Consider the following 15,487-nt stretch of genomic DNA (forward strand, 5'->3'; position numbering starts at 1 on the left):
ATGCTTTGCCCTCAAAACAGAAGATAGCAAGAATTCCAGGAGTGTGACTTTAAAAATATTTTAAAATAAAATGAGAACTCTGCTCTTTAACTTGCACCTAAAATATACACACAACAGCACTTTTTTACTTTCCCTTTTCCTTTTAAAAAATAAAAAACAGATAGAAGTCTTAAGAAGATGTGCTGATACCATTATATTACCTCATTTTCTGCATTTGCCTGTGTGAACTTTACTGTTTTCTGTCACTGTAGTAACCTGCCTTACTGTACAGAGGGAATTGAATTGGTTTTTTTGGGTTTTTTTTTTTTTTGCACATTTTTGAGTGGAATTCTCTTCACTAAAGAAAAGTGACCAAGAGGGCCATGGTGATGATGCAGAGCAGAGATGGGAGCATAGAATTCTTCATCAGAGAAGGCTGTGATCTATTTTGGCATAATTGTAAAGTTACTGCAAATTGCTGGAAAGCTTGCTCTTTTTTTTTTTTTTTTTTTTTTTTCCTTTTCTTTTCTTTTTTCCTTTTCTTTTTTTTTTTTTTTTTTTTTTTTTCTTTTTTTTTGTTTTTTTTTTTCCCCTTTTTTTTTTTTTTTTCTTTTTCCCAAGATCTGGGTGATTAGATTTTCCTCCTTTTGGGGAGGGGTGGTGGGGGGAAGCTAAAAGGGGAAATAACACCTCTAATCCAGCTTCTGGTAAATAGGCTGCCAGCTTTTAAAATGAGTTTCCTTTCTATTAGTCAGAATATTATGCTAAGCCTTAAGCATTAGTTTTTTATGTTGCCATAGCAGCCTTATTCCTGCAGGGTTGTGACCTGCGATGATTACAGTACAAAGCTTATAGGGTCTTGAAACCCCCTTTGAAGATGAAAAGTCTTTGATGGTTTATATTTATGCAAATCTCTTAGATATGATTTACCCAACTGAGACTGAATGGAGAGATGATTAAAATTCCCTTTCCTTTGATATCCATTAATAGTTGAATATTCCTTAAATTTAAAATATATGCATATGTGATTTTTGTGTTTATTTACTAACATTTTTGCAGTACCTGAAATATGTTTATCTTGACACAAATTACTAGATCTGGACAGACATAATGCATTTACAATATAGGACTGAAGGTTTTCCCCTTTTTTTTTTTTTTTTTTTCCCCTTTTGAAAGGGGAAAAAATCTGTGCAAGAGCTTTTGTATGTTTCCAGATGATAGATTTTGGAATTTGGGCTACCCCACTGGCAGCTCAGAGCTAGCTGTGAACTGGTCTCATGGAAAAAATTGGCAAGCTTTGGTCTTCAAAGAATTAAACTTCCTTTTTAAGGCCTTCCTAGGTAAGCTAAAAAATTATGAAGAAAAGCCTATTGAACAAAAGGGTAACGGTGCCGTAATGAATAATACGGATGCCACTTAGAAGGCTGGGGAGAGCTTCCAGTGATGGCAGTGCTGGACCTGAAACAAAACCGGACCTCAGGTACAGCAGCACTTCATTGTTTTCCAGAGCCCACGGATTTGCATTTCACTAAGCCAGGGTGAGAGGTGCTAAACTTGGGGGTTTTTTATTTTTTTTTTTTCTTGCAAACCAGCCTCCAAATTTAGAAATGTATGGGAATGCTGCAGTTTCAAATCACAGGCCTTGTTAAAAGCTTTTTAATTTTTTTAGTTATCAGGTTTTTGGGGTGGGGAGGGGTGTTTGTTACAGTCAGGTGAATATTTGCCATGTTGTGTATACATGTAGACTGTTCTCTTTTTTTCCCTCTGATAACTCATTCTGTCTAGTTTTAGTTTTCAGACAAATTCTTGCATCACCTAAAAGGCCGAACACTTGTAGAACCAATGAATTTTATCCCCTTTGTGGAAACTGCAATGGGCTTACTCAATTTTAAGGTAAGAAAGTCTTTGCCATCTCAGCAAACTAGGATAAGCAGAATACTCCTCAGTCTCTCCCTAATTTCACCAAGGAAAAGTGGTTAAAAAATACAAAATGTATTGTTCAATCCCCAAAAACATTTGCATGTTGAACTCTGATGTTTGTATTGTAAAGGCCTTCATAAATTCAAAATATTCAAGTGACAGAACAGTTCCAGACAGTCCACACCAAATAACAAATTATCTCTTCATTACTGTTACTGTTTTGAAGACACTTGGAGTAGAAATGGGCCTCGCCAAAGATTTGGAATACTCAGCGTTTGCAGGCTATTTAGTAGCTGTCGGATGCAACTTTCATGTAACACTTAGTCTGAAATAAGAGTTAATCATCATTTCACTATTGCTAAACTTGCATCTTTATAATGGTTTCTACTCATAACAACTAATTACAACCAAATTCCATGTTATCATTTCTTTGTGTATATGATGGAGTGTTTAATGCTAAGATTAGAAACAGAATTTACTTTGAAAATACCTGGAGAACATGCTCATTTTTTAGGGGGAATTTTAGATCAAATCTAATTTATAAATTTCATTTTAATATAAATCACTCCCCAGCCATTTACTACCGAGTCCAGGTTTTTCAGTAAGGCAAGGTAACGTGGTAATGAAACGGAAGAACTCGTGCATGCACAAGGAACTCTGCATCCCCTCCCAAGCTCTAAGGGAAAAGTTTCAGACCAGCTGAGGACACACAGATCAGAAGTACCTCCAGAAGTACCTCACAGGCAGCGTGATCGTTTGATACAGCCATTTATCTTACAGCACACACTAACCTATGTGCGAGCACGATAAAGCAGTAACCAAATGGACACGCGCTCCTGTCCGGTGTGCAAACACAGAATTAGATCATACATTAAGCCACTGAGGTTTTTCTTCCCCTGCACTATTTTATAGTGGAGGTTTTAATGCTGCCGTTGCTGATACTGGCAGGAGAGTTCCCTTTTAAAGCACGCTCTGTTAAAGAATAATTCTGTGTCCCACCAGCTGCTCTAGAAGAACATCCATTACTAGAGCTGGTAATTATATGTGTCTCTCCATGCACCTTAGTCTTAAAAGATACTAATATTATCCAAACATCAATATAAAATAGCAATACTACTCTCCTCATGAAAAAAAGCTACAGCAGCATTTTTTTTTTTTACTTTTATTTTAATGTTTTTCTGAGGCACTTGTTGCATTTTTAACTTCCTTAGCTAATTTTTAGTTATTTGTAGCCAGAGACTTTAAATGGGCAATCCTTCTATCCTGCAAGGAACTTAAAATAATTGTAAACCTTTCATATTATTTATTTCATAAAAGAGATTCTGATCTTTACTTCTGTTTCTCATGCAGATATACTCCATGTCAAACTAATCAAATTTAATGCTTTTTGTTTGTTTTTACACAATATTTGCCAAATGTTTTGTTTCATATTGCTACATAAATATCTGAAGTAGTCGTCACAGTAACACCCAAGGCATAAAGCAAACCAGAAGGTGGGGAACCTGTTATTGATGTTCTGTATTTGCTATCTGAGTGCTTAAGGAAAGCAAAATACTTTTTCTCTCTTGCTGAGTCATTTTAAAGCACTGTGCATTGTCAAGCAGCTACAGTGGCTTTGCTTCATAGAAGCAATATTCTCGGAAGGATATTGGTAAGGCTGAGTTGCTGCAATATCCTCTGTAGTCTCTCTGCATCCCACATTTCTGTAGATATTAATTCTCTGTTCTCATTTGAAGGCTGTCTGTGAAGAAGCACTGAGAACAGGATCCCAGGCTGGCTTTCGTTTGGATGCAGTTGTCTTTGGAGGAGAGGATTTCCGTGCCAGCATAGGTTGTTACTTGTCTCTTTACTGTAAATGTTTATGTATGGCATTTGCGTTGGAGAAGCCTGTGAAATTTCTGACAGCAATAATTAAAGTAATGACACTTGAGTCTGCATTTTTTGTTTTCATTTTTCTCCTTAATTTCCTTTCAATGCAGAATGTACCACTAGCAATTTAAAACATGGTCCTTGTGCTACAGGGCATGGAGACTTTCTTGTGCCTCTTGCCAGTCAGTACCAAAAATTAATGGGGAAAGAAAAAAAAAAAAAACCACAACACGTCCCTATTGAATCACTGAAATAATTTTAAAATATTTTATCCATAAACAAAATTTGCATGCTTTTTGGAACTACATTTGACAGTCATAAAATTCTGGTGACTGCTTCACCACTTCTTTACATACAACTATCACTCAGGCTTTTGACATCAAGCACAAATACTGTCCTGCTACATTTTGCTTTCATAAATTTATTTTTTAAATGTCACATGTCAATACAGTTACATATTCACATGAAAGCATTATTAGTCTTCCTAAAAAATAAAAAGCGCTTCACCATTTCTTTTATAAGGGGGCACTTAGCTTCTGTTTTAAAGATAAAAGATAAAAACATAGTGCTATGAACTTCTACATTAAAAATACGCATGTTAATGTAAAAATCAGCATTGCTTTATAAAAATATTCCTTACAGACTGAAAATCTATATCTAAATAGTTATCTTATGGTTATTATTGTTATTATTTTTTCCCCGCTAGCCTTCACATGAGTATGTTGCTTAGCTGGTAGCCTGTGAGCACATGAAGTCTTATGAATACTTTTGCTTCTTCTCAGAAATCATCTACCATCAATTTTTCATTCAAATACTAAAGCTTAAATATTCGGCTTAGGACATCAGTTGTGACAAGAATCAGAACCAAGGAAAGTGCAATTCTATTCCCAGTGTGAATTTTTTAACCATTTAGTTGGACACAGTATATCAATTTGTGTAAATCTTCTCTTGCTGTAATGCTTCTTACTGTACATGCAGTGTATAGTAAAATCAAATAATTACTTTCGTTTTAGCCAAGTCAGCAGTCTTTACCAGACAAAGCTTACACTGACTTCAGGCTTTCAACTTCTGATTTAAACTAAATCAAAATCTGAATTTATAAGCTTGTGTTTAAAGGGACATTATTTTTTATTTTTGCAAAAGCGGCTTTTTTTTTTCTTCAGAAGAGTATAATTTTGACTCTATAGTATAGCCTTACACCCCTCTTCTATTTTCTGAATCAGTTATATGGAATCTCGAAAGTTTCCCCCTTTTTTAACATAAGAAATATTTAAAACAGAAAGGTTTAAAACACTCTTGTCAGCTTTTCTTTGTTCTCATTATTTTCTTAGGTGCAACGAGCAGTAAGGAAACTCACGATATTCTATATGCCAGGCAAAAAATAATAGTCACAGCAAAGGCATTTGGCCTTCAAGCAATAGACCTTGTTTACATTGATTTCCATGATGAAGATGGGCTCCGCAGGCAATCGAGGGAAGGTGCCTTAATGGGATTCACTGGTACGACTTTCTGCCGATGTCTCAAAAGAACGCGGATCTTGTTCATTTTAAATACGTTGTGATGTTTACTGTCACTTAGACAAATAACTTGATTTTTGTTTCAGGTAATTTATTGAAAAACTCATTGATATCTTCTGTGTTTATTACTATCTTAAAAAATTATGTCTGGAAATTTTGCCTGAAAAGTCACAGGCTGCTTTTTAAAACTGCTTGTCATGAAGCATGTGACTGGTTTTGAAGAGAAGTTGGTGTAGAGGCTGTGCAGTGATTCCTCCCTTCACAGAGCACAGGAAAGGCAATACTGTACTCTGCAAAGGCTCCTCCACAACTGGAGCCCTTTCTCTTTCTTTGAACAACGGTAGCAGTTAAAAAATACTTTTTAGGCAAAAAAGTTGAGAAGTAAATCTCGTATATTAACAGCTAGGGGAAACTTATTTTCTGATTGGGGTTTTTGGTGTTTGTTTTTCATCTCCTGGCTTTCCCCCCCAGGAAGGGCTGGTGACATCTATGGGTATTGGCAGACAGCGAGAGCAGCAGGCTCCTTGCCCCACCGTCCTGTAATGCAGCCTGTTACCCTGCGACTGCTGTACCAGGTCACTCGGACACCCCACTGGGACAGTGCAGCCACCAAAGTTTGGGGGGGTTGCAATAGAAATCAGCCATTTAACACATGCACTAGAGAATTTGAACACACAGGACGAACATTACATTCTTTTTCTCTGATCACCATCCAGGATACACGTATGAGAATAGTACATCCCTTAGGTTTCTTTACCAAAAGCAGGGTCCTGGCAATGCCGCCTAGCAAACTCTGGTTTTACAGTTAGCTGTAGATGGTATCTTAAAGCACCAAACAAAAAAAAAAAATAAGTGCGATTTTAAGTGACTTTGGCATGCCAGTGAAAGAATAGCAATCGATGCTTTTCAACACAAACCCTGCTTTACTGTCTGTTGAGCTTTGACATTTGCAAACCCAAGTCTTGTTTTGGAGGTGAAATGGTTAGCTCCTCACAGCTACATTATCCACAGCCGTGTGGACTTCCACTCTTCACTCAGCTGCCTTTGAAGTTGGGAAAATAATAAAGCTGCTGAATGGTAGCACCTGCTGACGGCTACCTAGTCTCAACCAATATTTCCTACCTTAAGGAAAGGCTTGATTTTTGAAAAAAACATAAACGTCCGAACCTCCTGTTGACAAAAGATGGAGTTGCAGGTGCCTAGCACCTTTGAGAGCACTCTTTTTGAAGGCCTAATGTGCATTTAAATGCTTAACTGAGGCTGCCAATTTAGGAAATTTAGAAATGCTCGGCATAACCAATGCTGATGGTGATTTGGACTCCACTGACTTTATGGTGGAAGTTGTCTGACCTTAGAACAGGGTCCACACAGAAGATGAATGAAAAGGTCACGTAGCAATTTAGGGTGTAAAATGACTTTCTGTCTTGGCTGTACATGTGTCATTCTTGCCTTTCCAAACAAGGAGTAAAGGTCTGTGAAAAGACTTTATTAAGGTGCACTCACAGCACCTGCCCTTTGCCTCCTGTCTTTCTGCAGCTATCATCAACACATTTCCAAAATTCAGCAAACAACCTGACAATCAGTCCAACTGTAATTAGAGATGGGGCAATAGTGACTCTATTGATTTGGGGGGGTGGGAGGGGGTGGAATTTAAAATTGTTTAAGCTAAAACAAAATAGCATTTCTCCTTTTCTTTTGCAAAAACTAAAAAATATTTTAGGTCAATCTAAAATATTTCACTTGTTCTTTGGTTTTTTGCTCTCAGTTTATCTAAAATTTTTTACAATTTTTCCTGCTTCTTTTGATTGAAATAAAATCTAATTTTAAAACTGATAGCAAAAATCATGGTTTACCAAACCTATACAAGTGTTTTTTCCAGATCAATATAAGTGAACCATTTTAACATTTCCAATTTCACAGTCATGACAGAAAATTACAAGCGGGCCTTAGCTTAATCCATGACCTTGTACAAAGCAGAAGCACGCACATTGTATTTGCAACTGACAGTCCTCTGAAAATGTGAAAGTACTGAAATGTCGCCCTAATAACGAGTTCAAAATGTGCAATTCTTCTGATTTTTAAATGTAAGATCCCTCCTTGCTACTTTTTTAATAAAGAATTGGAGTCATTGAAATCAACGGAACTAAAATGAGCTGAGTCTTGCAAATTGCTCTCATAGCTGGAGAACACTCACTTATTTGCATGAACAGGGCTGAACTCACCACCCCCCAAAGAAATGCAAATCCAAAATATTCAGCAAAGTTGTATGTCCTTAGATGTTCCCATATTAAGCCAGTAAAATTGCTCTTAATATAATCAAATAGCCACCCTTAAGATTAAACAAGCAAAATAATATAACGAAGAATTTACCAGGTATTTATAAATGTTATTGCAAACCTCACTGCTTATTGCAGCCAAGTTTTCTTTTCCAATTATCTTAAAATCAGCCTGGTTTTCCATCAGTGAGTGTATAAACATAGAATCAAATGTTTTCAAATATAATCCAGCCAAATGAATAGTCCTTTCATATGTATATGTACAAAATATATATGTATTTATGTAACCATAGACATCCATCAAGATGTTCTACACTACCCCTACCTGTAGACTTTAAATCAGTGTGTTGCCTATATAAATGGGCATAGGTTTTAGGAATGTTTATGTAAAAAAATTAGCCATAAGCTTTAACAGCTGACTTAGTCATTATAAAAAGTCCTGTACTACATGCTGAGAAAGCAGGTATAAATACGAAACAGTCTAGATGTCCTCTCTTTTTCAGTCTTTTGTAGAAGACTAAAATGACACCGTCATAGAGTTACCTAAAAGACTTGACAAGTATTGATTTAAAACACAATATATCAAGTGGTACTGTAAAAAGGATTTCGTGGTCATAAATTTTAATGTCTTCCTATTTTGCACTCTTTCAGTAACTTTTCAATAGCAACAATTCTGTTTAAAATATTTACTTCATTCCTGCATGGCATTGTGTCTGTTATACAGTTATTTGGATAGGTAGTCTGTGACAAAAATCAGCCGAGTGCTACAAATCAGAAGATAGATTTTATTCTCCCTAAATTGTTCAGTAGTGTTTTAGTTATTAAAAGCATAATTTACTACTATAGGTATCTTTATCAAAAGCAGGTCTTTTTACAGAAATGTTTTACACTTTAAAAAATTATATATATGTATTTTTAATTTTGTTGTAATTAGATATTGACTTCAAATGTAATTTAAAATATACTCAACCTTTTTTTTTCAGGAAGTTAAGCTCCTTAGGATTTTTCAAGAAATTGTACACACTTCAGTTTTGGAATTAATGGTTTAGCTATGGAGAATTTGTTATATTATAAATAAGGATCATCATCAGCTTAATAATTATGACATTTTATTAAAATGACTAAAAAAAGCTCTGGGTAGACCTACGGTAAAACATATTATTTTTAAAAAATTCTTTGTGTAATTTCTTTCAAAAATCATAGTTCTTAATGGAGTTTAAGTTTCACCTATATTTAAGGTATTCTAAAAATAGTTGTGATATTGAAATTTCAACCCGAATATTGGCATGCCTGTAAAATCATAAACTAAACGTTGTTTAACGAGAAATAAAATTGAGCTACTCGTGGCTTTTTAGCAAAGGAACGTAGCAACACTCAAGGACTTCTATGTCTTTGCTCATTTAATTAAGCAGAGCTTCTTTGTACTCCAGGTTATCACTCAGACCCACTGCAGTCTGATGAAAGTAATCCCAGGGACTTTTGCAGGGGTTATTTCATTGAAAATAGGTGTATTCCTGCGCTCATGCGTGAGACTTCTCAGATCCGGCGATGGGCTGGTTCCGAAAGTACAGCTGGCTGCATGTCAGTAAGAACACGGGAGCAGACCCTGCTGTGCAGGAAACCTCCTTGGGTCCTGACACTTCCAACTTTTCCTGGCGAAGCGCAGAAGTCTCGCTCGCGCAAGAGGCTGCGGCGGCGGCAGGGCTGTGGCACCCTCGGTCTGAGGGGCACCGCTCACTTGCTGGCAGGTTTGCAGGATCAGGCTCCTTCCTCTAACTAGTTTTGTTATCTGGCACCGAGGAGAGTCGCTTATTCCGAAGGAAGCTGGGAATCCTGGTACCCTCTCTTTATTAATGCACCTTAAAAGCAAACCACAGAAATCACACTGGTCTGTGAAATTCCCATAGAAATGAACTAATAATGTCAAAGGCTGCACTTTTTAAAGTGTCAAACAAATTAGACATGTATTTGTTTTAAGGCAGCTAAATTCAATCGCAGATTAGAATGGATTACGTGGCTGTCTATTCACGTTTGAAAATCTCTAGTGAAAAAGACAACATCTATTTTTATTTTCTTAACTTGTGTTTATACAAGAAAGGATTAAAGAAACTGCTTCATAAAACCTCAGGGTTCTGCTGGTGGTTGTTTGCTATACCAGTGACTAAATAAATATTGTAGCATAGCTGCAGCTGCCAATAATTGCAGCAACAACAGTTTAAGCAACACCGAGGATTATAAAATGCTAAGCCAATACTGAGAATTTAGGGAATGATCCGTAGGGTACTGGTAACTTTCCAGCCCTACAGATCTTTTGCCGTCTTCTTCAGATCTCATTTTCTGAACACACTTTAATGCAACTTATTTAAGAGTGGCTGGAGCTGATATTTATATAGTCAAATTTAGAGATGCATTATATTTAATTTTTATTGACTGCCCAGGATAAACAGTTGCACCTTAACCAACTGAGAGAAGATGTATGGATCAAAATGTGTAGGGAGGAGAAAGAATTGTGGGTTCTTTCAAACTATACTGAATGTAAGCATAGCACAAGGTATTCTTACTCTTAGAATTATCTGTCAAAAAGCTGCCTGTTTTCCAGTTTTAAAATAAAAGAAACCAAGTAAAATAATTAGTTAGAGAGCAAGAAAGTCTGCAAGGCATATGAGAGCCTCAAGTGGTTGGAACATTTTGCTTGAACATCTGTTTGTCGATGCATGATTCTGGTGTTATTAATCTTCTTTGTAGGTAAGCAGGTGATTCACCCCAACCAAATTGCTGTTGTCCAGGAACAGTTCTCTCCGAGCCCTGAAAAAATAAAGTGGGCACAAGAACTGATTTCTGCTTTTGAAGAACATCAGCGATTAGGCAAGGTAAATATTTTGTTAATATGCCATAGTGGAACTAAATTTGAATGATATTTAAGATTTAGAAACTTCGGTGATGGCTCTTTGCTTTTATCTTACGAAGTGTGCTGTAACTAAGAGTATTGCTTGTGAAATCTGTCTCTGGATAGTGCATATCATAAATGTATCACTTCACAATATATTTAGAAATAGAATGACTATCATTTCCTTCTTCCCCATTTTAACTTTAATTCTTTGATTACACAGCCTTTTGAGTACCTGCAAGTATCTATAGCATCGGAGAATTAAAACTGCTTCTCTATTATGCCACAGAATGAGTGTTATTGTCAGAGGAAAATATTTGCAACCAAAACTCAGGTAGCCTGGCAGAGGACTCAGACTGCTTGCACAGGCATCATTTATGGAAAGAAGCAAATGGATTAGGAAGCCTTCGGTTTCAAAAAAAATCTCTGTGTTAGTAGACCTGTTTCACTTTTAGGGGTTTGATCCCTCAAACGTGCCCTGTAATAATTGAATGTACTTTTGAGTGAAACTGCTTGCAGATTGTGGTTCTTAATCATTAAAAATGGGAATGTGTTATGTGCATTTGTACCAATTGCTGGACCTGAATTTTGGATAGAGGAGAAAGCAAATTAACACTAGAATATGATTGTTCCTAATTTAGTGCATCATTGAGTCTCACGTTTCCTGCTCTGTGGGTTTCTGCTATGTAAATATTGCGGTGGTGATGCACAATCTGTCTCCACTTTGTGCCAGTAATACTTAAATTAGGGGTCGCCTGAAGGAAGATTTTATGCTAGTTGCGGCATTGTCAGTTAATTATCTTAAAGGTTATTTGCTATAATCCAGTTTGCCTCTTTTTGAAAGAAAAAAAAAAGTTGCAGCCAAACATGTTTATCTTAGTCTTAGCCAAGCCTGGGCTAGATAAAAAGGAAAGTCCCAATGTCAGAATGGGGAGTGCAGATGAGTGGGAATGATTCACATGTGCTTGTGTGGAATTCAAGTAGGAGATAAACTCCTCCAGTCGAGAATTTAATCTATAAGACTGTGCATAGGATCTCATTTTCACTGGTGCCATATAAATGTTTTCTGCACATTTTTTTCCACTTTATAGTGGGTAAGAAAAAATTGGGATGTCTGCCTTCCCTGTTCCCCTGATTTCTGATACTGTGAATGTTGTGCATTAAGAAATGCTGCAAAGGTCAAAACAGAAATTTTGCTTTCTTCTCGGGGTTAAGGTGTGACAAGGTATTTGCTATTGCTCTGCCCTTCTCCTCACTGGGTTATTGCATCCCCTTTGTGGTACCTGGGTGTTTCCAGTACAGCCATGACTATGCTGTTTGGGTGCTGTCCAGAGCAGTGATTTCAGAGTCCCTATTCGGACGCTGTATGCCTGGATCTCTTTGTTCTCTCCCCCTTAATTTTGAAATGTGGCTCTCTTCATACAAACAATATAGAAATAGAAAATATGTGGCTGGGTTTGCCCGTTATTCCGATTTACGAGGCTTGGCTCCTTTACAAAAGGCATCTTTGCAAACATACTGCTAGTGCAAATGTGTAGGCAGGTACATGCAGCAAGAAAAAAGTCAAACTACTTACTCAGCCAAATATTTTTTATTATGTGTTTAATACTATTCATTCAGCTGAGTTTAGTGTTAGAAACTCATCTAAGGAACACCCCTGTCATATGAACAGCAGACTAGGAGACAGGACCAAATTTAACTCTAGTCCCAGTATCACACAATCATTAAGCCAAACATGTTTAAAACTGAATAATTTAATGTCAGGCAAGCATTAGTCTTCAGGTTTGTTTTGAAGCTGCTATTTTACTGACATAATGCTGAGGTTTTTTGTTTATATCAGCCATTCAGGGGGGTATATTTGGGTTTGGGCAATTTTTTTTCTCTCCATAAATGCTTTTCAAATATGTTATAAGCTTCTGTAATCAGCTGCAAGAGCAAATTTGCCGAGGGTTTGTGGTGCAGGCTATTTTTTTAACCAACCAGGTTCCATGGTTCATATATTTTTGCATGTAACCGTCTATCAATAAAAAAGGACTGGCAGGTTAATGTATGAAATTCTGGATCTCGTAGCACTGTCGTCTTACTGGATTTTATAACAAAATTGGAAAAATACTTTTCCATGTAATGCTGGAAACTCATTAACTGAGTTTCTAATTTGCTGTTATGACTGCGTCAGTGAGAGGAGCTTGGACAGTCTGATTACTTAATATTTTTTCCAAAGCAAACATATCTCACTGAGGGATCCTCTCGCTCCACATCCTAACGACATGCTAAAATGTGAGTAATAACTCTTCCCCTACCACCTCCTGGCAAATGCTCCACACAGCGGTTTCAGTAATCCTCGTGTCCTAATGAAACACCTCTTCTGTTTTCCTTTCCCTTTTATTATATTAAAGTGTTCATGTCAGTAAGACTAAAAATATGGCTGTGGTTAATATGGCTGAGACTTGCATGGTTTTACCATGTTATTAATCAAAGTTGAAAGCCTGGAAAAAATAAATGCGAGGGATTTGTGCAGCTGTTTGTGTGGTAGATGAGTTACTGGTCTGCAGTCTCTGGGATCATAGTTTGCTATTAATTTGGTTTAAAGTTTGATGCCCTTAGTTAACAATATTCTATATTAAAATACATTAATAAGCTTTTATAATCTATTCTGATCTGAGACCCGCAATTAGCATAACAATCTTGTTTTGAAAGAAGGCTGAACCAGTCTACTTCATCCTGGACGCTGAAATGCTTTGACATAGTAGCACCCAAATGTGAGCGCTGAGGTCAGGAAAAATTAGGATCTCAGATGAGCACTGTGGAATTAGAGATGCTGTGGCAGTGTCCAAACAGAAGGAAATTAGAGAGCTAACCAGCTAGCCAGAAGTATTTGGGCTTGCCTTATGGATATAGTCCGGTTTGAGGGGTTGCTTTGGTTTGGTTTCTAGGCTGTTTTGTTTGTGGGGCTGTTTTTTACATTTCTAATCCAACTAAAAAATGGCATGTCTAGGAAATAAATGGTAATGTTGTATTTTGGGCAAGTAGAAACAAATGTTGGAAAAGTACATTTTGTATTTTATTCAACCATTTATTAAGTGCTCTCTTTTGTCTAAAACTTTGAGATCTAAAACTGAAAAGTGCTTAAAAAGAAAAGTGTTATTTCCAGTGTCATTTCAAGTGTCATTTCAATATTTTTCCAATAGAACTGCATTACTAGGGGATATGATTTTCAAAATTAAAATATCCATCCTAAAGAAAGCAGATATAGTTGTCAGCCTAACATTAGATAGATGTCGGTGTGCTCAAAAATAATTTTAAAAAAGGGTGAGAAACATCATTCCTGTGGTCTAAAGGACAGTTTCTGTTAGAAATTTCCAAAGCATTTGTGCTACATTAAACAGGGAAGTGATCTCATAAATACAGATTAACTGATTCTAAGGGGGTAGAGTTAGTGGGAGAAGCTATTAGCCTATTTTAAGAAAAATATCTGATTTCTAACAATGAGGACATAATAGTCTTTACTATTTAGGTAACTCCTGAGTTTACATTACCAGTACACTGGGTACAGGACTGTATCTCTTCTATAAGTAGTTAGTGTTTATATATGACAAAAAAGTAAGACACTGAAAATGCATTTTTAAGCCATTCAGTGTGTAAGTACATCAGGCACAATATCATTATTGAAACTGAATCTTCCCAAATTGCCTTACTTTTAAATAAAATTCAAATATAAGGAAAAGCAGAAGAATAAAGTAAGAGGATGATTACACATTTATCTCACATACTAATTTACAAATGCTTTCAAAGCACCCACATATTAAATTAGGGAATAACTAAATGCTGCTGCTGCCAAGATCACTTGTCAGGTAAGGATTATTTAGAGTTAAGGAAAGTATATCACAAGCCCAAGTTGTAATATGGGTTGAATATTTAAATCCCATAGAGCAAATCAAAAGAAATATTTGTACATGCCACATAGAAATGCACAGAGTGCTTCTAAGAAGACCTTTAGCATATGCTTCTTGCATTATATTCTGTGCCATTGTATATCGTGTTCCCAGCAGCTGAGGAGTAATATATATGAACTCCAGTGATTTGGCAAACTATACAGTTTCACTTGCAGACCTTTCCAGGATTATGAAAAATCTTAGGAATGCATTTATTTACACAGCATCAACCCAACAAAGGAATGGAAATTTCCAGCAGTGGCTCTCTTATAATGCTCTTTGTTTAGGAAAAGCTACCCCAAGCCACTGTATCTTAGAGACGATGCGCCCTCGTGCTTCGGCAGCTCCAGCTCCCACCGCCTTACAGGGAGGTCTCTCCCAGCTTTCTTCTGCCTCCTGGCTGTGCCGTGGGCCCCAGGAGGGCTCCCCAGCCAAGTGGGATCCACCCTATCTCAATCCAGCCCGTGGTTGCTAGGAAAACTGGGGCCATGTCCAAGGGGTGCCTCCTGGAAGGGATGCACGGGAGCATCCCTCTGGCGTGGGGTTGTACCAAACCCCATCAATCCACAGGGATTATATTGCACTTTACAGGGCATTAAATCTCAGGGCTTTATGTAGAGCTGGGAGTGAGGGAGCAGCCCAGGCCCCCGCTCCCCTTGCCCACGACAGACTGCTGACTTTTGAGGTGCCACCGACCAAGCTGGATCCCATCCCAGGGTGGCAGTGGCAACACAGGGTACCTCTGTGTGTGCTGGGCTGCAGCGCTGTCAGCCCTCCCTCCGAGAGCTCAGGGCGTGTGCTGTCCTTTATGTTAATTAGGCAAAGTGTATTCCTTTCACCGCAGAGTGGGGGATTCAGGAATTTGTGATATTTTGCCACCTTTAAGGAGCACCAGCCTTAAGGAGTCTCTAGGCTCAGGTGCGTCTCTATGCAAAGATGAAGAGTGCTGGTGGGATTTAAGCATGGGCCATAGTTATGTTGTTTGTCTTTTTTAAAAGTGGCAAAATGAAATTTTAATGCCAAAACTGAGATTGAGAGAGCTCATATTGGTACTCAAAATTTCTCTTTACACTCCTAGGATTTGAAAAATGCTTTATAAATGTGTTT

The 15,487-nt window shown here is 37.3% G+C and overlaps 1 protein-coding gene across 3 annotated transcripts in view; it reads left to right on the plus strand.

The window, feature by feature from the left end:
• The window catches only part of CLYBL (citramalyl-CoA lyase), a 172,257-nt gene that overhangs the window by 145,746 nt on the left and 11,024 nt on the right, over nt 1-15,487 (plus strand). For all 3 annotated transcript variants that reach the window (XM_058419445.1, XM_058419446.1, XM_040056475.2), the window contains exons 4-7: nt 1,771-1,872; nt 3,636-3,729; nt 5,100-5,267; nt 10,307-10,431. In XM_058419445.1, coding sequence (XP_058275428.1) covers nt 1,771-1,872; nt 3,636-3,729; nt 5,100-5,267; nt 10,307-10,431 — 489 coding nt within the window. The remainder of the gene's footprint in view (nt 1-1,770; nt 1,873-3,635; nt 3,730-5,099; nt 5,268-10,306; nt 10,432-15,487) is intronic.

The sequence above is a fragment of the Hirundo rustica genome, chromosome 2, assembly GCF_015227805.2.
Source record: "Hirundo rustica isolate bHirRus1 chromosome 2, bHirRus1.pri.v3, whole genome shotgun sequence".
In the NCBI taxonomy this organism is placed as follows: Eukaryota; Metazoa; Chordata; class Aves; order Passeriformes; family Hirundinidae; genus Hirundo; species Hirundo rustica.